The 22222-nt window shown below is 35.4% G+C and overlaps 1 protein-coding gene across 7 annotated transcripts; it reads left to right on the top strand.

Annotated features, from left to right (window-relative positions):
- Window positions 1-404: 404 nt before the first annotated feature.
- On the top strand, window positions 405-20579 carry LOC142351775 (uncharacterized). 7 transcript variants are annotated; one of them, XM_075403938.1, is made up of 7 exons: window positions 405-666; window positions 2683-2714; window positions 11461-11618; window positions 12345-12564; window positions 16161-16366; window positions 16709-16958; window positions 20261-20579. In XM_075403938.1, exons 3-7 carry the CDS (start codon window positions 11577-11579, stop codon window positions 20509-20511), a joined length of 969 nt encoding a protein of 322 aa, XP_075260053.1. In that variant the 5' UTR covers window positions 405-666; window positions 2683-2714; window positions 11461-11576; the 3' UTR covers window positions 20512-20579. The 7 variants fall into 7 exon arrangements, with proteins under 7 accessions (XP_075260053.1, XP_075260051.1, XP_075260049.1 ...); XM_075403936.1 differs by having other exon boundaries at window positions 2675-2714; XM_075403934.1 differs by lacking the exon at window positions 2683-2714 and having other exon boundaries at window positions 11467-11618.
- The last annotated feature ends 1643 nt before the right edge of the window (window positions 20580-22222 follow it).

Raw genomic sequence — 22222 nt, 5'->3', positions numbered from 1 at the left:
TCCTACTAGCAGATTACGGTCCCAGCATTCAGATTGTTGATACGCCAATAGAGTTTTAGTTAGGATTTTTGGGTCTGTACAGTTATTCCACCTAAAAATTTAAAGCTAAGTGAAATGTAGTAGCTCAAAATTGAAGTAAAAAGTTCAAAATCGAGTTGTGCAACAACACTCTAAAGTGGATAACATTCTGTGTTCTAACAGAGGTTGATCTCAATTGAAGTACCAGTTTCTGAGCTTTTGGCCAGGCGAAGGGCCTGTTCGAAAACATCTGAGATACAAAGAGATATCAACTATATCATTAGCACCCGCAGGTGTTGCTAATGGTGAATGTAAAGAACATGATGCAAAGACACACGATAGAGCAACAGCTGGGCAAAAGATTGAGGTCTACCTAAACAACTAGAGCTCACAGTGACGAACACTGTGAGCCCCCAACTTAAGGAGGGTACAACCAAATTGTACAAAGCTTTTAACTAGTCCAGTCATTCACCATCGACCAAAGCACATTGAAACAAAGTACCTATCTATGAGAGAAAGAGTTGACCCCACCTCAATTGGCCAGATCCATGCATCAATAAGTGTGATGGCTGCCAATCTTCTGACAAAAGCATTATCACCTTTTGGGCGAATGCAGATTTTTACCCAGCAGCAACAAACTGAGTGGCGGTATTGAATTTTCAAAAAGAGCCTAGCCAATTACTGAGAAATTTTCTTAGAGCTATCTAACCTGTGGTATATTAATAAAAAATCTCACAGAAAAACAAATTTACCAGTTTCTAGAAAAAGTTTCTGCTAACGATTTAAAAAAACGAATTTGAATCAGGCTATAGCTTTCTGTTTGTTGAATATTGATATTTCGATTTTAATATTGGTGGTTCATCGCAATTTTTATCAACTATATAATGTGAAGTTCATCTTTTCTTGTGACATGATGCCAGGTGATGAGTTCCAAGGTTCCAAAATTGCTTGACTTCTGATATGCTAACCTACCTATTCTCAAATGTAAGTTGTATATACTATGCTTATCATTCGGACTATAAATAGAAGCTTTTTTTTGCTAACTATTGACTCTTCTGGAATCTAAAATTTATTGATAATTTTTTGTAAATATTTTTCTGCAGGATTTTTATTAGCTAAACTATTATTCAGCAATTTTAGTGAAATTCTTTATTACTATTATAATTTTATTATATAATACATGAAGCTGCGGCTTCAGTCTCTAACGTGCTATAGCTCGTATTGCCCTATCCGGGTTTTTAATCTACCGTGCTAACAGGAACTATCTGGTTTTCTCCAGCGTAGACAACTGCCATCCATGTTTGATACTTTACCATCCATAATGGCACTTAAATTATATTGGATACTTCAGCCTAAACGAATCAATACCAGTGCATTTCTCGACTTTTTTTGTGTTCGGGCAACACTTTTTTCTTATTTTAGCAATTCTAGTTGAGGTAAAATCATTCTTTATTTAAATTTTTGTTCAAACGTAAGCAAACTTTTCGAGGTAAATCATTTTCTACAGAATTTTTGTTAAAAGAAAACTCTTTTAGAGTGATACAAACTCAAAAATACACTGAATCCGATAAAATTGAGTCTCGGATCATTTAATAACTTGTACATTGAATGGATGTTTCAACTAAATTGTTTACTTTAAATGTAGTGTTACAGTTTTTACAATTTAGAGAACAAACGTATTCTTTATCTGTCATTATAATCACCAGTCCGAGAAAAAAATGTTTGTTTTTGAGTTCCTAATAAAAAACTAATGTCCTAACATGTAACTTTTCAAAATTTATTGTAATCTGAATTTGAAAACTGCTTTTACACCGTAGTCGAAGTTAATTTCTTTTTCTTTAGGAAGGCTAACTTCTGCTCTCAACGTTTGGGCATTAAAAATTCCTAAACGCTTATTTTATTTCCGACATACAATATTTAGTAACTGCACGAAAAACTGATAGCTAAAATGCCACTTATAGATTTTTTCCTATTGATTTCCACCACCATTGAAACTATCACAACCGAACGTGGGATAAATTTCTCCACTTAATTATGACAAAACATGCTGTTAATGTCGACTGCTAATTGGGGGGGGGATGAAATTATAGATTCATTAAGCAACTGATTTGTGTAATTTCTATATTACATAATTAGACAGTACTTTGGATAGAACTACCCACTAACTAATACGTCAGTAATTGCGTAGTGTTACCACGTATGGGATCTTTTAAACAATTGCCCCCCCCCCCCCCCTCCCTTGGTACCTAGTAGAGAATCGCCACCCCTTTTGTGATATACTTTACAACAATATTAATAGGCCTACAGTTTAGATAGCCGAATATCAGTTTAAGCCCAAATGCGGACCGCTGTTCACGGCCATGCCTCTCACGCGCTGCGGGATGTAATCCGGAAATCGCGGGTCGGTTATCGCCCCACCGACCCGCCAGTCGGAAATTCTTTTCGCTTTGTATTCCAATTCGGCTAATTGCCCTAGCATGACGTATTATATTCTATCCAGTTTAACACATTATGAGCATACACGAAAAGTTATTAGTCGTCTCTGATTATGGTTAATAAATCGCTCGCCTAAATGCTATTCAAGAATAGCCACCGCTTCTGCAAACGGGGGGGGGGGGGGTAATTGTTGAAAGGATCCCACTTATTTGCCATGCAGTATTATAGATTCGTTGGAGATTGAGTCAAATGCCCAATAGGTAATAATAACAACGGAGAGGTTACCTAATCCTGACAATTAATGTTACATAATCCTCAAAACGTTTCGTTCGTAGGAAAAATATATTAGCGCATGGAGAAAACACACACTCACAAATGAAAAATGAGCGTAATAGAATACTGCTGCTAATACTAATTTTAAAAATTGTACTGCCCGTTTTCAGACATATTTTGGACCATAAATAGTTCTTTACAGCCTAACAGACGTGGAAACCAAATATGCATCTTCTTTTTAGACCAAATTTTTTATCTGTTATGTGTACACTAGATTTTGTTTTTCGGCTTATCGAGTAGAAAATGGACCAAAACAACCCAGGTTTTGGTCCAGACCCAAATTGAGCTATGATCAGACCCAATCGAGCGCACACCCCTGTGTTCCCAGACCGAAATTACAGGGTCTGGAAAGCGGTTCGAGCGCACAATAGTCTGGACCATGGTCTGATTTCGGTCTGATCAGAGGTCAATTCGGTCTGGACGGTCTGATCATAGTCTTGATAGTCTGGACCATGGTCTGGGTGCGGTCTGATCAGAGATCAATTCGGCCTGGAAGGTCTGATCACAGTCTTTATAGTCTGGACCATGGTCTGGGTTCGGTCTGATCAGAGGTCAATTCGGTCTCGAAGGTCTGATTTCGAGTGCAGTATTTTTTTTCACTTTTTTTGTTTTTTTTATTGAGGGATGTTGGCTCTGCCAAGAGGCAACAATAAAGCAGCCTTTCGATCAGAGACTCATCTAAAGTCCGATGACTCTGATCAGAAACAAGGAGTCCAGCTGATAGCAAATGCCGGTCCCCTCAAGAGAAAACTTTGATTAACTGAAGACCACGACGTTTCTTGTGGAAAGCTGTCGAAGTTCATCCATTGAGTCAGAAATATGAACTAAGGGGTATGGTAAATAAAATTTTATTCTCAACAGTTAGGTTTCGTTTTCATTAGCAATATTTTTAGAATTGGCTTTTCCTTAGATGATTTTAATACTGCAAACATCAGTTTTTATGAAATGAATATATTATATCAAAATTAAGAGATTTGATCATAATCAAAATCTTTCTCTGATCAGACTACTTTGAGCGCACTTGAGTCTGATCATAGTCTGATTAAGGTCTGGGCAATGGTCAGAAATTGAGTCTGGACCATGTGTCTGAAGATGGTCTGATCATAGTCTGATTATAGTCTGGACAATGATCTGAATTTGGGTCTGATCATAAGCGCACTATATTCTGGACAGTGGTCTGGGTTCGGTCTGATCAGAGGTCAATTCGGTCTCGAAGGTCTGATTTCGAGTGCAGTATTTTTTTCACTTTTTTGTTTTTTTTATTGAGGGATGTTGGCTCTGCCAAGAGGCAACAATAAAGCAGCCTTTCGATCAGAGACTCATCTAAAGTCCGATGACTCTGATCAGAAACAAGGAGTCCAGCTGATAGCAAATGCCGGTCCCCTCAAGAGAAAATTTTGATTAACTGAAGACCACGACGTTTCTTGTGGAAAGCTGTCGAAGTTCATCCATTGAGTCAGAAATATGAACTAAGGGTTATGGTAAATAAAATTTTATTCTCAACAGTTAGGTTTCGTTTTCATTAGCAATATTTTTAGAATTGGCTTTTCCTTAGATGATTTTAATACTGCAAACATTAGTTTTTATGAAATGAATATATTATATCAAAATTAAGAGATTTGATCATAATCAAAATCTTTCTCTGATCAGACTACTTTGAGCGCACTTGAGTCTGATCATAGTCTGATTAAGGTCTGGGCAATGGTCAGAAATTGAGTCTGGACCATGTGTCTGAAGTTGGTCTGATCATAGTCTGATTATAGTCTGGACAATGATCTGAATTTGGGTCTGATCATAAGCGCGCTATATTCTGGACAGTGGTCTGGGTTCGGTCTGATCAGAGATCATTTTGGTCTGGAAAGTCTGATCAGAGATCATTTTGGTCTGGAAGGTCTGATCAGAGGTAACTTCGGTCTGGAAAATCTGATCAGAGGTCAGTTCAGTCTGCATAGTCTGATCATAGCTCAATTTGGGTCTGGACCTAAACCTGGGAAGAGCAATGGCCACAGAGTAAAACCATTAATAAACGGATTTGGATGAACTGTAGACTAGAGAACTTAATTAGGAGGCCTGTGAGACAAAATGTGTCCAACAGCTCAGCTATCCAATTAGTCAACTGTCCAATATTTTAATTATCTAGTAACACAAAATAGAGCCAAATAAACGGATAAAAAATTAAATTAGAGAGCCAGATATAATTTTCTAACATGTCTGGCAAATTGACAGGAAATAGCTGCAATAGCTTCGTAGACCAGCGGCCTCAAAAGAATGCACAAAAAACCGAAAAGCTAAATTTTATCTTTTATTAAATGCTGAGATAGAGGACGATTTAACAAATAGACGTACCAAAATGTAGAATTTTCAACGGATATGATTGTTTGAGAAATATAAAACATTGCACTTTTATGCATTCAATTAGCCTAAATTGGACATATCCTAATTCTAGATTATATATTTTTACCGCATATCGCCATGCCTCACGGGCGACGGTCATGCGTCAGCGGCCCGTGGGACTTGATATGGATCTATCACAACCGAACTTGAGACCAGTCCCCCCCAAAAAAAATTCTCTTTCGGATGAACGCTATTTCAGAGAAATTTTACGTTAACATTCATATCTTATTTTAAAACATGGAGAATTTGACCAATCAGCGAATCAGAAAGCAATATTTCATTTTCTCAATTGTGACTGGCCAGCAATAAACCTTCTATTTTTTGGTACGTCTGCATTTTCACTAGCGCCGCTGAGATATAATATTTTGGTTTAAACAAAATTTTGAAACTTATGTCTTGTTTTTATAGGAAACTTTAATCGACGTGAGATACACTCAGGTGACCTCATCTCGTTCAATAAAAATGGCCAAAGTCTCATTGGATCTCTTTGGAAGTGAAAAAAGTAACTTTGAGCGCGGTGTTAGTCACATCTGACCAAATATTAAATCCCTCGAATGAACTATGAAAATGGGTCACGCTTGAAAAAAAGAAAAGGTCACGCTTGCGCAGCAGTTGAAATTGCAAGATTCAACAAATTGCAGAATTAAAAAGAGCTCGTCATCGTACGATCGTAACAAAACTCTTGACCACAAAATAAAAATGTAGCACACGTGCTGAATTACAATGCAAAAAATACAAAATCAAGACGCACGATTTATAGCGTTTTTACAAAAACTAGCCTCTGATTGTCAACAGAGCAAAATCACATCAGAGCAGAAAAACAAACTTAACAGTAAAAGATGATTTTCTTCCCACTTTCTGGCGAGGAGATCAGTGAAATTACATGGCCTCCACGTTTAACCCAATATTAACTACACCAAGGGACAGAGGTACCAACATACGAAAGATTAAGCAAATAAAAAATGCAACTGTTAGTCGACAAATTGCATGTAAGCATGAAAAATTTTGCAAAAAAACATAAAATGAATCAAAATTCGTTTCGAATGGAAAACTGGTAAAATTATTTGTTATTGAGATAAACTGGACATCCAATAACAAAAAACAACCGTAAATTGCAAAACCGAAGGAAACACTATTATCACAGTAAAACCTTTTTCATGGTCACAGAAAATAGTATTAGTCAACTGAATGCAATCAATAGGTTAATTTCTTCTTCTTTAGAAGACATTGGGTTTTGTTGGGATCGTATGCAAAAACAAAAAGAAAAAAATGCGAAATTGAAAAAACTGTTTCAGAAATTTTCCAGCTAAAAGGAAAAAACTTTGCCAGAAGTACAGAAGCCATTAGCCAAACTTTATTTTACTGCAAGTTGAAAGCATTAAGCAAAAATGTGAGCTTTAAACAGGTTCATCTTTGTTTTATTATAAAAAATCAAGACGCACGATTTATAGCGTTTTTACAAAAACTAGCCTCTGATTGTCAACAGAGCAAAATCACATCAGAGCAGAAAAACAAACTTAACAGTAAAAGATGATTTTCTTCCCACTTTCTGGCGAGGAGATCAGTGAAATTACATGGCCTCCACGTTTAACCCAATATTAACTACACTAAGGGACAGAGGTACCAACATACGAAAGATTAAGCAAATAAATAATGCAATTGTTAGTCGACAAATTGCATGTAAGCATGAAAAATTTTGCAAAAAAAACATAAAATGAATCAAAATTCGTTTCGAATGGAAAACTGGTAAAATTATTTGTTATTGAGATAAACTGGACATCCAATAACAAAAAACAACCGTAAATTGCAAAACCGAAGGAAACACTATTATCACAGTAAAACCTTTTTCATGGTCACAGAAAATAGTATTAGTCAACTGAATGCAATCAATAGGTTAATTTCTTCTTCTTTAGAAGACATTGGGTTTTGTTGGGATCGTATGCAAAAACAAAAAGAAAAAAATGCGAAATTGAAAAAACTGTTTCAGAAATTTTCCAGCTAAAAGGAAAAAACTTTGCCAGAAGTACAGAAGCCATTAGCCAAACTTTATTTTACTGCAAGTTGAAAGCATTAAGCAAAAATGTGAGCTTTAAACAGGTTCATCTTTGTTTTATTATAAAAAATAAATGATTTGGCATTACTGAGAATAAGTAATAAGATTACTAAAAGAACATCAAAAACGGGCATACATTTACTTGTCAATAATATATTATGAAGAGACAGTGTCAATGTCAATACACTTTATCTATAAACTGAAAGTGTTAAGCAGGTTTTAATTGATTTCATTGGACATTAAAAACAAAGATAGTATTTTGGATACAAAAAATGTTCTAAGAGGAAATCTCCGACATGTAAATATTTTCGTACCAGATTTAAACAAATCAACAAAGATCCGTTAGAACTCCTGTTTTGTCGTTTATAGCTTTTGCTAAAAATGAAGACGAAAAACCGTGAAAGCATGTCAAAATGTCAAAAACATGTCAAACATACGTAAAGTGAAAAAATTTCTTTCTCAAAAACCGAAAAATTTTTCAAACACCGACAAGATCCGCCATTATTCACGTCGGGCACTGACTTTTCCATACTGTTTCAGTGGCGCTTAAAGATTTAAAGATTTTTAAAAGACAGCATGACAAGTCCTGACGCAATTCAAAAAATGTTCATTGACAGAACAAAATAAAACAAGGCCTCGATTGAACAATAACAAAAAATTGGGGAACCCAGAAAGAAAAAAAATCAGATTGAGAAAACCGAAAAAAAACAGCAGAAAGTAACGTCAAAATGCCACTTGTTCTTAAAAAAAATTGGTAGCGAGAAAACAAATTTTCAATCAGTCATCGTTTTTTCACTCTACTTCAGATTTAGAGTGAAAAAATTACGCCACAAACCACGTGGTTTTCCATTCCACTTCCTGTTTCGGCGTGACCAAAATCATCACTTCAATTTGACTTCAAAAACACTGAAAATGTGTGAACAATTTTTGAAAAAGTCAGCGACCCAATGCATATCAAATTTTTTGAATTGTAGCAAACTACCAAAGCTCCTATATGAGTCGTAGAAAATCAAAATAAGACCAATAATAGTACTTAATCGCAGCTAGTAAAAACACCGACAAGATCCGACATTAAAAGTTTTCGTTTTTAGTTCTCTTCACTAATTCAGTGTGACTAAAATCACTTCTATATTTTGAATTCTTATTGGGAAGAAAAGGCCGAAAAAGCAGAAAAAAATATTGAACTTATCTTCAGAAAATATTCCACCCCATTACAGTCCTTATCAAGGATTTCTGGATGCGTGATCAAACGGTCGGAACAAAAATAGGGCCGACGACAAATTTACTGCTGGATTTGCAACTCTAAAACAGTTCTTTTCTGTGGAACTCGAGTACATTTTTAATTTGTTCAATCAGTAACCAAGATTTATTAAAAAACGAACACAGTTAGACACAGTGGAAACCGAGTGAAAAGAAACGCACTTTCACTAAAACCAAATTGATATGCGACCGGAATTTCTTTCTGTAAAATTGCTTGAATGTTTTCTCTGCTCAATAAATGAACACCTGATAGATGAACACCATAGATTTACTGGGCAACAATCAACAAAAACCATTATTAAAATTCTTGAAAAATGCCAAATTGATGTATTAAGTTTTAGTAAAAATGGTTGCGTCTCACAATCATTCTCTCATCTTACTAGCAACACCAATAAAATATCTGGTTAACTATTGCAGGAAACATGTGAATGGAAGAAAAACAACAAATTTTGAAAAGCAGAGAAGAAAATTAAGCCGACATTTGAATCATTTTACTCAATTTTCTCGACCAAAAACAAATCAAAATCAATAACACTCAAAACCGATATTCAACAAACAGACCACTGAATCGACCATCTTAACGCAAATAAAATTTCCCCAATGCATTAGAAATTTGAAGAACGAAACAGAAGCTGGTAACAAAGGCGTCTATTAAAGTAAAATGACAAAAAAAATAACCACAATTAACTGCCCACAATTAATCTAAGTGCCTTTTAGTCTATTATCTGCGGACCAAAAAAGCTTCCATGCATGCACAGACTGGTTGATGCAATTTTAAATGACATAAAAAGCTAGAGATAAAACTAACAAAAGAACTTTTGAAGATGCAGCACGTAATCGACAAACTTTGCTTGCTCAGAAAAGGAAATTGAACCTCACCTGCTTTTCTCTCTCTCTCTCTCTCTCTCTCTCTCTCTCTCTTTCTATCTCTCTCTCTCTCTCTCTCCCTCTCTCTCTCTCTCTTTCCCAGAGCGTATGAAACTTGACTTCCATTCTCATTTTCTCGTATTTTTGACTTTTTGTATTCACGTCGGGCACTGACTTTTCCATACTGTTTCAGTGGCGCTTAAAGACTTAAAGATTTTTAAAAGACAGCATGACAAGTCCTGACGCAATTCAAAAAATGTTCATTGACAGAACAAAATAAAACAAGGCCTCGATTGGACAATAACAAAAAATTGGGGAACCCAGAAAGAAAAAAAATCAGATTGAGAAAACCGAAAAAAAACAGCAGAAAGTAACGTCAAAATGCCACTTGTACTTAAAAAAAATTGGTAGCGAGAAAACAAATTTTCAATCAGTCACCGTTTTTTCACTCTACTTCAGATTTAGAATGACAAAATTACGCCACAAACCACGTGGTTGTCCGTTCCACTTCCTGTTTCGGCGTGACCAAAATCATCACTTCAATTTGACTTCAAAAACACTGAAAATGCGTCAGCGACTCAATACAATTCAAATTTTTGAATTGCAGCAAAATACCAAAGCTCCTATTTGAGTCGTAGAAAATCAAAATAAGACCAATAATAGTCGTTAATCGCAGCTAGTAAAAATAATTTTGGACACCGATACATGTTGAACCACCCGGATACAAAGCTCACCGGGGCTCCAACAAAACATTACGAGCCCTAACGGCAATCTAATGACTTTTAAATTCTCTAATAGGAATATTCAAAGAAAGTTACAAAACAGAGAGAAAGTTTTTCACATCAAGTGGTCTTGCTTTAGCTATGAGTAAGATCCTTACTATGCAAATTTAAACATTTTGGGGAGTGAAGTTGTTAATTTGCACTGTATAACTTAGCGTTTCTTAGAACTCGTGCTCCTATAATTGTCGTCCACTGGATAAATAATAGGAAGTAAACCTATTTACTTCAGTGACGGCTGCACGTAACCCTCAATTTTTTCACAGTTTCTCCGTTGATCCCAAAATTTGAAAACAAAAAACTTTGAACGGTTTTGTTGTAACCCAACCAGGAAACTTTTCACTTAATATAATATTGTTGACATTTTAAATTGCTATTAATCAAAATCAATTGTTTTCAAGATAAGATCGAACATAATGTACCAGTGTAGATTTCCTCTCTTTTTAGGAAAGGAAGCTTAAAATAAATGTTTTTAAAAAACAAAAGATTATCTATAATAGATTAAAATATCTAGTGATTGTATACACGTAGACACTTATTTTTTTTTGCTTATCAAACTGTTCATGCTCATGCCTTTTCCCTTTTTTTCAATTGAGTTGAAAACAATCAACCCCCTGTTGTTCTTCTCTAATTAAAAAATACAATCAAATCGTTGTTTTGAACACTTTATTCATTTTCTTGCCTCCAAGAATTCACGTTTTCAAAAAAACAGCTCTTTTCCTAACAAGTAACTTAAAAATCGTTGTTTGAGAAGTCGTTTTAAATTTTTGTCTAAAACATAAGTGGTCTAAAACATTTTTTGGAATCTAAAAAGAACTTATTTTGATGCATAATTGATTACCGTCGGGCTTCCTTTCAACTGAGCTTCGATTCAGTCACTAATCAATTCGTACATGCAAAAGTTGTTCTTTAACTATTAATTAGATTACTGCTTTCAGCACTCTTTATTAATGGTTGTACACGTCTTCTCGACTTCAGCAATCACTAAATCTAAATGTCGAAAAGCGGAAGTCTAATAATACAACAGTCGCGTTCAGCTTAATTTTGCGTGACATCATTAAAAATGACTTCAGGACAAGTTTTACTAGTAAACAAAATTGCACGTATTTTCTTGACCTAGCACTTTATTCGAGACTGTAAAAGATCGTGCAACAATTGTTTTTTCACAATTTTTTATTTTTAAGCAAAATCTGTACACTTTATCATTTGCAATGTTATGGAGCCTACGTCAGAATGAAATTGCAGAAAAATGGTCGTAATTGAGGAGTATGTGTTAGACTATAAATTAAGGCATAATTTCTTCTTGCACGATCTGATAAGTCAAAGACATGGTCTCGACATGGACAACTAAATTTAAATACAAGACTGTAACCAAATGCTAACTCCGTCTTTCACACAAAAACAGCCCACTTGAAGTTTGAATTCGTAAACAAATTATGTTTCTGAATGTGCCAAAAGCAAACAAAACAAGGAAAAAGGGATCTGCTTCTTTTAGTTTTCATGCCTGATTTACAAAAAATCTCAAAACAAATTTTAATCTCAATAATTATTATTATTATTATTATTATTATTAACAATTATTAAATTTTAATCTGATTCATCATGAATAGTTTAAAGGTTTTGTATCATCCACTTTTATGATGCCCACTACTCTGATTATAACATTAACAAAAATTCACAGAAAACTCAAAGTTTCTATTCGTATCAATTTCTCACAACCGCCCCCCCCCCCATAAAAAATGTTCAGTGGGCATAAAATTCGTTCCCCTCTGGTTTATTTGCAATGTTTTACATAGTAATATACATAGCTAACTAATAGCTATTCATGTTAAGCTTCATTTTGTTCATTGTTCTCCACGAGGTCCGACCCAATTTGAATGTCTCTCAAGAAAAAGATTGTACCAATGAGGGTCTACGCCCCCCCCCCAACTTAGTAGCCAGATAACCTATCCCCCCCCCCCCACAATCGTGGTAAACATTCCTTAATGCTGGGTTATAAGCTCGTGGGGGGGCTATAATTGGAAAGACCCGTTTTTTTTATACAGCGTCTAGAAATTCAAATCTAATCTAATCTAGTCTAATTAGATAACTAAATAATAATTTTAATAATTCAGGTCATGGACGGCTCTAGGGAAGCGGATTAGGTCTTATTCAAACGAAGTGCAACTATATAATTAGAGGAAAATAAAACAGATCCTTAAAAGTTCGACTATGGAGACGAATGTTCACTTGAGGATTCCTGCGCCTATTCCGGCTCTTGTAAAAAATGCACCCCAATTACATTCCAAAATGTCCGTGTCTGCAGCATCCCACAGTCTGCTGCAGCTTCATACAGTATACAGCCTCCGGTTGTGTTACTGGAAGACCTGCCAGAGCCACGCGATGAAAGTTGTTCGACTTCAAGAGAGGTCAAAAAATACGGAGGTTAAAAAGTGACTTCAATAAATTTTGAACAGTTCCAGTTTCTGGAGTGCATCCAGCCATACAAACGGGGTGATAATAATAATAATAATAATAATAATAATAATAATAATAATAATAATAATAATAATAATAATAATAATAATAATAATAATAATAATAATAATAATTTTGTTTTCAGTACCAAATATTAAAGCTTCGAATAATTTAACCAAATTAGAGTATAAAGCGTCGTACTGAACGAATGCTAGGAGGCAATTTGCCTGTTTCAGCACCGTTACAGAGGTATTCAAAATTAGATTATATGTTCGAAATTCTTTTAGTTACTTATACTGAGACCATTCAAGAGGAACAGGATAAAACGGGGGTTTAAAAGGCCAATTTTAACCACCAACTGTCTAATTGTTTTGAACTTAAAAAAGTCCATTTTCTTTTTTAAAAAGAACACTTTCTTTGTTCGAGCATACTACCAATACAAGTTTCCAAAAAAAATCGGAGTCGATTAGGTAACTGTCCAGAAAGGAGTGTAGAAGTTTTTCAAATTCTTTTCTTTGCGGATTCTCAAACTTTTTATTATATCAAAGTCAAGAGTAGATAGGCTATTGTAGAGTATCCTCAATCGAACTGAGATTAGCTTTCGTTTCTTGAGTGTTAATTTTTCAATGAGAGGTTTTGTTTTGAATCTCCGTTTAGTGTCAAATGGTCTGTCGATTTCCTTGTCAGTTATAAACAACTTAAAAGATTCACGAGGATGTTCTCTTCTGATTACTTTTGATATAAGTTTCAGAAGTTCGTACAGTGTAGCTCGATTTTTGAGGGAATTCTGCTTTTTGATCTACAACTACGAATTTTTTTATGTTTTGGGAACCCAAAAAATAATTTGATTAGGAAGTTTTGTTGACTTTGTAGTCTTTCAAGAACACTTTTGTTTGCCGTGCTATATATTAGAACTCCGTATTGATACGGTGGTTGAACGTAACTTTTATAAATTTTAAGACGTAATTCTCTTTGCAAATATTTCTTTGTTTGATATAAATCGAAATGCCTTGGTTACAATTCATTTGAACATAGTATATGTGCTTTTCAAATGTGAGTTTGATGTCAGTTTTAACACTTAAAAATTAACACATTTGCTCTCCTCTACTTCTTTCCCTTTTAAAATAAGTTTTTGTCTGATAACTTGTCGGGTCCTAGCAGATGTAGTTGTGTTTTTTAATATTTGATGTCAGTTTGTTACTCTCTAGCCAGCTGGAAATCATTTTCAGATCATTTGTATGTTCAGGTTGCTCATATTTGCCAGATATGTTTGTGTCATCTGCGTATAACAGAATATTATTGTGCTTTGGTTTGTCTACGATATCGTTTATGTATATATTAGAAACAGAAGTGGTCCTAATACTGATCCTTGGGGGACTCCGCGCTCGATTTGTTTAGTTAAGGAAGATTCTCTTTTTTATCGAACGAATTGTTTTAGATCTTAGAGATAAGACTTGAGTAACTCTTCGATTTTGCCTCTCAAACTTTATTTGGAACATTTGTCGAGCAATATGCTGTGATCAACAGTATCCAATGCTTTTGAGAGGTCAAGTGAGGTAGAATGAGCCGAAGCGTTTTTCCCGCGTAATCTCTGAATGTTTTCTAATGTTTTGGGTAATGATGTGATGCATTGACCCAATAATTATGTAACAAGATAATTTTTGATTGAGCAAGAGAATTTTCAGAGCGTTTTGTAAACATGTACTTAATAGTCGCAGTGAGAAAGAGGAAAGGGCTTAATAGCTTACTTATGACAATAGTGTTCAAAACTTTTAAAAAGCTGGGTTTCCTCCAACTTGGTAAGGTCATAGTCCGGAAAAGGCCGACCTAAAATTTTTAATTTACCATATTAAGGCCGTATCAAGATTAACAAGGCGCCTTAATAAGGTCGTACCAAGATTTCCAAGGCCGTACCAAGTTTTTTGAGGCCCAAAATTACGGAATCAGCCTAGAAAATGGCGGACAAGTCTCTGGTCATTTTAAAATATTGATTTTTGAGAAATTTCCAGAATTTTTTCTTTGTTTTTCCCTCCTCCTTTTCCATTCCGAGCTTAGGACCGGAAGTGGTGGAGTTAGTGAAAAAATTTTAGGAGAAGTAAGCCAGAGCGAACGGTAGAATCGTGCCTTTAAGCCCTCGGTCCAATCGAACAAACATATAGAAGATTAACATTTTGTGCAAATTTTTGATTCCGATCGATGGAATTTCGGCAAGAGTCACGTTGCTTGTAGTTTGTATAAACTAGGGAAGCAGAAAACAGCGAAAATAAAGATATAGCTCTTAAATAAGTTAAGTAAAACTGATCATTCACGAAAAGAGGTAAGCGGTATGTTTAAAGTTAGACTTTAGAAAATGGTATCTATATCATTTGGCTATGGTGCCGTAGAAAAGTTATTACGGCCTTATACGGTACCGTACACACTTTTTAAGTTTAGTTTTAGTAAGTTTTCAACGTTTCGTCTAAGGTGGTCAACCTGGGTCTTTAAAAAGCATTTGAGCACATAACGAACTGAATTGCTGCAGCGTGTTTTTTTACGCCGGACCTAGCACAACTTTGTTCCTTAGTCCCGAATTGATTTGGAGTTAGCAGTAAATTTTTATTTCACACAATCAGAGGCTTAATTTTAAAAACGTTGTTGTCAATTGCAGCTCCTCTGTGTAAATTTTGTCTTCTTTTCTAGACAAATTATTAAGAAAAATATCAGAGACACCCATTGAGTTCAATTTATACAGGTAGTGAAAGATTCTCAATTTAGTATTTATATCAATTATTGAAACTGTTCCCCCTCCACTCCAAGTAGTGAACGTCCCCACGGTCTTCAAAAATAGTTATCATGATCTAGCAATAAAAATTTTAACTTTAAGAAACACCAAGTCATAATGTTGATCATACAGATGTAATTCAATGGTTAGGAAATGGATGACTTTTTCACGGTAGCAAAAGCCAATTTGTGAAGCAAATCTCACAAAAGTTATAAATGTTGAAAAGGAACAACAGTGGGCAAAGGGTAGCCCAGGCATATCGTGCCAAAGTAACTATAACTCAAGGGACTTTTTTGAAACACCACCAACACTAGCGTCAGTGAAACAAGCTGATTAGTTTGATTCTCTGACGTCCGGCCACAGCACCACCAACACTACACATTCAATATTAACCGAAGGCGGAACACCGCACATATGCCCTTGAGTTATCATTGTAATGAACAAGGCAGATTGCAAATTTTAGCCGCCCACTAAATTGGGGACAGTTAACATGCCGTAAGAAAGCTGTCTCTTACCACTTTCTTATATGTGTAAAACTACATTAAAGTTTCAAAACTTTAAACTAAAACTTTAAAAAACAATGAAAATCTCCCATAATTCTGTCCAATAACTCATTCACCCAATGAGAGCATATATGCCATCTAATCCACCAAAAACTATCATTAGTCTCTAAAGGTGTCAGAGTGTTTCAAGGGTTTTCGGTACCTTTCTTTTCAAAAGGATTATTAGCTGAAGATTACGACAAATCTGGTTACTTTTGAAAAAGTTGAAAAATCTATGGTCATCGAGCTGGTCATTCTAGGCCATTGTCGGGCAATCAAATCAGAATCACCTCCAATCAATCATCACAGAATGCAGTCAGACATCAGACACTCGATACGACCCCCTGAGTCCAATGTGCCATGGGATGACGAAGTATCTCACAGTCTCCTCTCAGATTATACTAGGGAAGCTCTGGAGACTCTGGCTCTGCCTCCGCACCAGAACGAATTCTACCCAAATGCAGATATGTTTATTTACTTTTTTAGTTTATTTGACTCTCCAATTAAATGAAAACTGCCCCCCCCCCCAAAAAAAAAGGAGGTAGAATTAAAAAGAGAGACTGCGCAGAATTAGTTGAACTTAATTGCCGTCGGGTTCTAATGTTCGCCTGTTTTTCCTACTTTTTTACAACTAAGAGTTCCCAGGCTGGATATAGGCACCCTTCAACACACCAAAGACTGGATATAGCCTTATTCCATGCGGCTTTTGCCAAAGCCTAGATTGTTAGTAGTGGTGCGAACGCACAATAATTATTTTTATTACTTATTTCTAACTTTATAAGTACTAATTTTATTTATTTCTCCACATTCAGCAATAGCCCTCATTGGAGGAACCCCAGTAGGGTGCTCCAAGGATCCAACATCCGATGTCATCGCAATTGACCAGGAGCCAACAGACTACAGTTCCAACAGTTCCAGCAGCAAGTCCGGATGTCTTTCGCTCTCTGTTGTGTCATCATTCCTGAGAGACAGAATTGGAAATGACGTGTACACTGCTAGGGAAAGGCCCTCAATTGTGACGATGCACCAGTTCGAATATGCCAGACTTACTGGTTTTGGTAATATAATTGTTTAACATTGCCCCTTTGATATTATTTTCCCATTTCAATGAGTTAGAGTTTTTGTTAACTGTCTCAAATTGGTGAAGTTTTTTGAGGGCCTACAATTTTCCAAATTCTGAGTGCACTTTTTGCTACAAATGCATTTTTTTAGTTTAATTATAAATGCAAATTCGATTTATGGGCTCAAAATAATTTTGCAAAAACGTTTTTGGATTACTATGGCAGGATGACTGACCTGAGAGAACATACTCGAGTGATAATACGGCACCCTGTATGTATAAGCGCAATTAAGATTAGAAATTATGTCTGCAATTCATGTGTGAAAGGTCACTATATCACATTAAAGTGTCCACAATTAATTGATGTAATCACATTTGAAAGTTTCATTGCAAGAAATTGGATCAATTCCCGTCAGTGCTTGACCTTTTTAATTGCTCTCAAATGAAGTTTGTAGCAATTGTATTAGTCCTGTGGTCTTACTTTTTTTGCAATTTTTCGCCTGACGGATTTATCGTCTGACGCATTTGAGTTCTCGTCCTCAAAACGGGATAAACAGGTAGCGCCCAATGGACAATAAGTGCTCTTGGAGCCTTTCAGCTCTGTTTCAGCTCAAACTGTTTTGGAGACTTATACTTATGGTGTGAAGGGCGGTTCTTAGAGGTTGAAGACCCCTCCACTGTTGAACCCCCTCCCACTATTGCCCCATCCCCCGCGCTGTTACCCACACACCGCTGTTGCCCCAACCCCCCCCCCCCCCCCCCCCACCCCCAATCAGCCCCGGTGCAATTTTAGCTATTTTTTTTTTATAAAACTTGCCTTTTTTCAATTTATTTTAAAAATTTTTTGTCGGTTTTTAGGTTTCTCACGCCTCAGTAGCCGAGTAACCTCCTCTAGGGTTTGACAATAGGTTACTGTATGGTTTCTAAACATAATGGAATGTTTTTCAAGATTTCAACACCACGACTTTTACCATTTTTGTAATAAAACTTGCATTTTTTTGCATTTTTTGACATTTATTTTCATTATTCAAGTTTTACAGCCTAACAGAAAATCTCCATTAGGGCTTGCTAATAAGTTACTGGAAAATGGTTTTTGAAGATGGATTAGTTTTCAACATTTGTTATCACAAATTTTAGCAGTCTTTTATGCCACTTGCATTTTTTTAAGTTTTTTGAAATTTTTTGTCTTTTTTAGGGTTTTCCAGCCTCAGGAGCCCAGTAAACTCAACTAGGGTCTAGGGTTCAATTACAGGTTACTGCATAGCTTCTTGATGTAATTTTTTCAAGTTTTTTGAATCTTTTTAATTTTTTATCGTTTTTCTGGCACCAGGGTCCTCGGGAACTACTCCAGGATTTGATGATAAGCTGTCGCATAGCTTCTAGGGTTAATGGAATAGTTATCATTATTATAATGACTCCAGCTGTAGCAATTTTTTTAAAAAAATTTAATTTTTTTGTCAAATTTTTTGAAAATTATTATCATCTTCCAAGTTCATGGATCTTTATGAACCAATAAAACTATTTAAAGCTTGAAACAGAGATACTGGAGAGTCTCTTGATACAAGGAAATGATGGTTTTTGAAGATTTTGACATCTTGAATTTTATCAAAATTTGGTTAAAACTTGCGATTGATTTCAAAACTTTTGAAATATTTCGTCTTTTTCTGAGTTTAACGATCATTACTGGCCAACGAAGCTTTTCAAGTCTTGCAGATGTGTTACTTGACATAACTCCAGAGACAAAAAATAAATTTGAATATTTTCACTGAGCAATTTGAAAGCTTTTCTTTTAAATTTGGCAATATTTTGCAAATTTTTAAAATATCAGTTTTTTATTTGATTTATTTACTAACAAGGCTAGAAAACTAAAAGTTGCATAGTCGAATCAAACTAAAGCTAGCCTCACTAAACAGCGGCCAGCTACTGACGAAGCCAACCACTCGCCGGGTGTTTGAGAGCATATCGCCCGACGTTAGTCGGTTATGTTTTGTCAATTTGAAGTCACATTGAAGTAGTCATTCATTTTAGGCAAAATTTAACACTGAAAAGGCGAAAAGTTTTAATCTTGAAATTTTCATCCAACTGCATTAAAATCGAATCGAGAAAACAGCTCATAAAAAAATTTCGATTTTGGACGGAGATGTTTTGTGCGACAAATAGGCATCTGTTTACGCAATTATTCAATAATTTTCTGTGCAATTTGATTTAAAAGGCGGTGCATGGGTTCTAAAAAGTAACAGATGTTGTTTAATTCGTTCATTGGTCCCTTTCTCGGTTTACTGTTTAACAACTTACTTTGTTGACAGGTCCCTTACTTTGTCGATTGGTCCCGTAAGTTGTTCTGAAAAAAAGTTTTATATATTTTTAATGATGAATAGTTTGATAAATGTTAAATATTTCAGCTGAGTTTTTTAAAGAATTTGACGCCAATTATTTTTAAAATTTAATGAAAAAAATTGGTTTTTGCAAAATGTCTTCTCGTAGCAATCCTTTGTTTTCTATCTTCGCGTTTTGCAAAATTGGTTTTTGCTCTGTAAAATGTTTTTTGAGGAGGAGGTTATTAGACCTAATAATTCTGACCACTCTGATTTTCTAGGAAACTTTTTTTGTTTTTTTTTCTGTATGTATTTGATTTGATTTGTTTACTCTCAAGAACTGTTTCTCAAAAAAAGCCGATGAACAGGTCTTTCGGAGTTTGGATTGTTCATTTCTTTGGATTGTAATTCAGAATTTGTCCTGCAATGTTTTCGTATTTCAAAGAATTTGGATTTAATTTGGAAGCTGTCCTTTTTTCGAGATCTGTTCACATATTTTCATCAATCTTGAAGCCGATTCGGAGAAGTCATTTTAGTCACGCCAAAACAGGAACTGGAGCGATAAGCAAGTGGTTTTGCGGCCTGACTTTTGTTTCACTCCAATTTCAAAGTAGAAAGAGCAAAAATTCGTTTTCTCGATTGTGGTTATTTGTTCAGATGCGGCGATTTGACTTTGATTTTTGTGTTTGTCTGTTAAAATTAATAGAGGTCGGCGAATAAGACGTTTATAAAACGTTTAATATATGTCAGAGTCGATGACTGGCCGGAAAAACTGCAAGAAATGACCAAAGACCAGGATTTGACAGTTTAATAAATTCCGCTCAAAACCCTTACATTTTTTTGACCAAAATAACTACCATTTTTGACCGAAATAACTACCAAAATAAATAAAATAAAAATGTAAGAAACGATCTGACTGTGAAGGGTAAAGAATCGAATTGGGCGTAAAAGTTACCGATAACGACTTAACCTTTACATGCTTTAGCCTCCCTCAGGTCTCAGCGCCGAGCGACCACTGGCACCTTTGGCAGCTACTACGACAGAAGCCTCAACCAAGTTCCGAATGTTGCTGGATCTCGTTACCGATCACAACATATATTCTCACCTGTTCAAGCTACCAATAGAAATCGAGATCAAAACACCGGCAATGTTCACGAAGGATCTTTTCATACTGTGAACGATCCTTTACGAAGGCAATCTTCTAAAGACTCTGGTTACCCAAGATATTCTAAATAAAATTTGTAGGGTATGGCGACTCCAATCTTACTGCAGTATAGGGAAACTACGGTCAACAAATGTAAAAACTAACAATAACTTTCTTTAACGATATTATCCAGCGGTAATTAGATAGTCTAAACAAGTTTTTGGAAATTTTGCTATATTACACACAAACACACACAAACATACAAACACACAGACACACATACACAACCCTAGTCTATACCTGGAATTAGTAAAAGACCGTCCTTGGCCGACTTAATGTATGAGAAAACTGTCCTCGACAGATTTTTAGCATGAAAAGAATTTGTCTGGACTTTGCGCGATGCCTCGCCTTTGGCTGGAACTCCAAAGGCGAGGCATCGCCTTTGGAGTTCCAAAGGCGATGCCTCGCCTTTGGACTTGGCTAGACCGTCCTTGACTTGGCTAGACAATAAAACGTGTCCTGGAACTACTCTGGACAATAAAACGTGTCCTGGAAATATGCTGGACAATAAAACGTGTTCTGGAATTTGGATGGACAAAAAAAACGTGTCCTGGAACAATGAATATTGTAAGTGCAATTTTTTGCTAACAATTGCTTATAAAGTAGTCAGCACTCATGCTACTTCATCTTTTGCAATTTAGAAGAACCAACAATCTATAAAAAATCTGCATCGTTTTTTTAAACATAATTTTTTTATTTGGATGGCAAAAATGAGTAACGACATTATGGCTAATGGGAAGAAGACCACTACAATTAAACTACCTAGTTTCATTCAATCAACTATTGTGGCAATCTAGTCTAGCTGTGATAACCGCTTTATTTTAAGAATCGCAAAAATTCTTAGGTCTTTTCTTAAGTCTTTTGAGACACTATTGTTGCAGAACTGAATATTTTATATTTTTCCACATGTTTTTGGGAACATTGTTTCAAGCCTTAAAAAATTCACTAAAAATTAAGTGGAACTACGTATAAAATCTTACAGTTAAGCTCAATTAATTTAAGTTGAGTTGAGGTAAAGAAAAAGAAGAGCCTGCCTACTGTTTATATAAAATGAATTTGCATGCTCATAAAATTGTATTGCGTGTACACAAATCAGTCAAGAAATTCTATTTTTGATATATTACAAAAGTACAGTTGTAAAAACAACGCCCTTGCGTATTTTCTTCCCTAAAAGCCGAAGGATTGTACCTGTGTTTGTGCAGATCTTTTGAGAGCTCTGATCTACAAGTTAGGAAAGAAACAGTCAAGATACAAAGCATAATACGGCAGTTAATTTGGAGTGCACGTGGGAAAAACAAGTAATTGCGCCGTGCAAAACAAGTATATGCAGAACAATACATCAGGTGAATTTTTTGAGTTATTTGCTGGAATTTTTTGGTTTTTTGTCTTCTTTATGCAAATTTTGCTTTTGACGCTTTTCCCCTTTTGATATAGAATCTTCGTTGACTTCTTGAGTGACTTTTTCACACTTTAGTTCTTTAATTTTGAGTGATATCAGTGAACGTTTGTTTGCACCCACAAAGCACTTCTATGCTATGCCTCCTCCTTAAACGGCCCCGTCTGTCGCTCCAGCGCAATGTTAGTAGGTTTTCATTTTTTAAAGACCTTTAAAAACAATTTATCTTTTTCAAGATTTTGCAACAATTTTAAGCCTTTTATTGATCTACAATACAACTTCAATAATCAACACCTGCAATTATTTTTTATAAAACGTTGCAAATTTTTTGCTTTCCTCTTTGCATT

This window comes from Convolutriloba macropyga, chromosome 13 (genome assembly GCF_964194025.1).
Source record: "Convolutriloba macropyga chromosome 13, txConMacr16.3, whole genome shotgun sequence".
Lineage (NCBI taxonomy): Eukaryota > Metazoa > Xenacoelomorpha > Acoela > Convolutidae > Convolutriloba > Convolutriloba macropyga.
This window is presented reverse-complemented; position numbering and strand designations above follow the sequence as displayed.

Excerpts from the sequence above, each read along its gene's own strand:
- LOC142351775 (XM_075403934.1), top strand. The coding sequence starts at position 11,577 with ATGTTTCTGAATGTGCCAAAAGCAAACAAAACAAGGAAAAAG. Across the intron at positions 12,565-16,160 it reads AGAGGTCAAAAAATACGGAG|GCCATTGTCGGGCAATCAAA; the intron begins GTTAAAAAGTGA and ends TGGTCATTCTAG. Across the intron at positions 16,367-16,708 it reads AATTCTACCCAAATGCAGAT|TCAGCAATAGCCCTCATTGG; the intron begins ATGTTTATTTAC and ends ATTTCTCCACAT.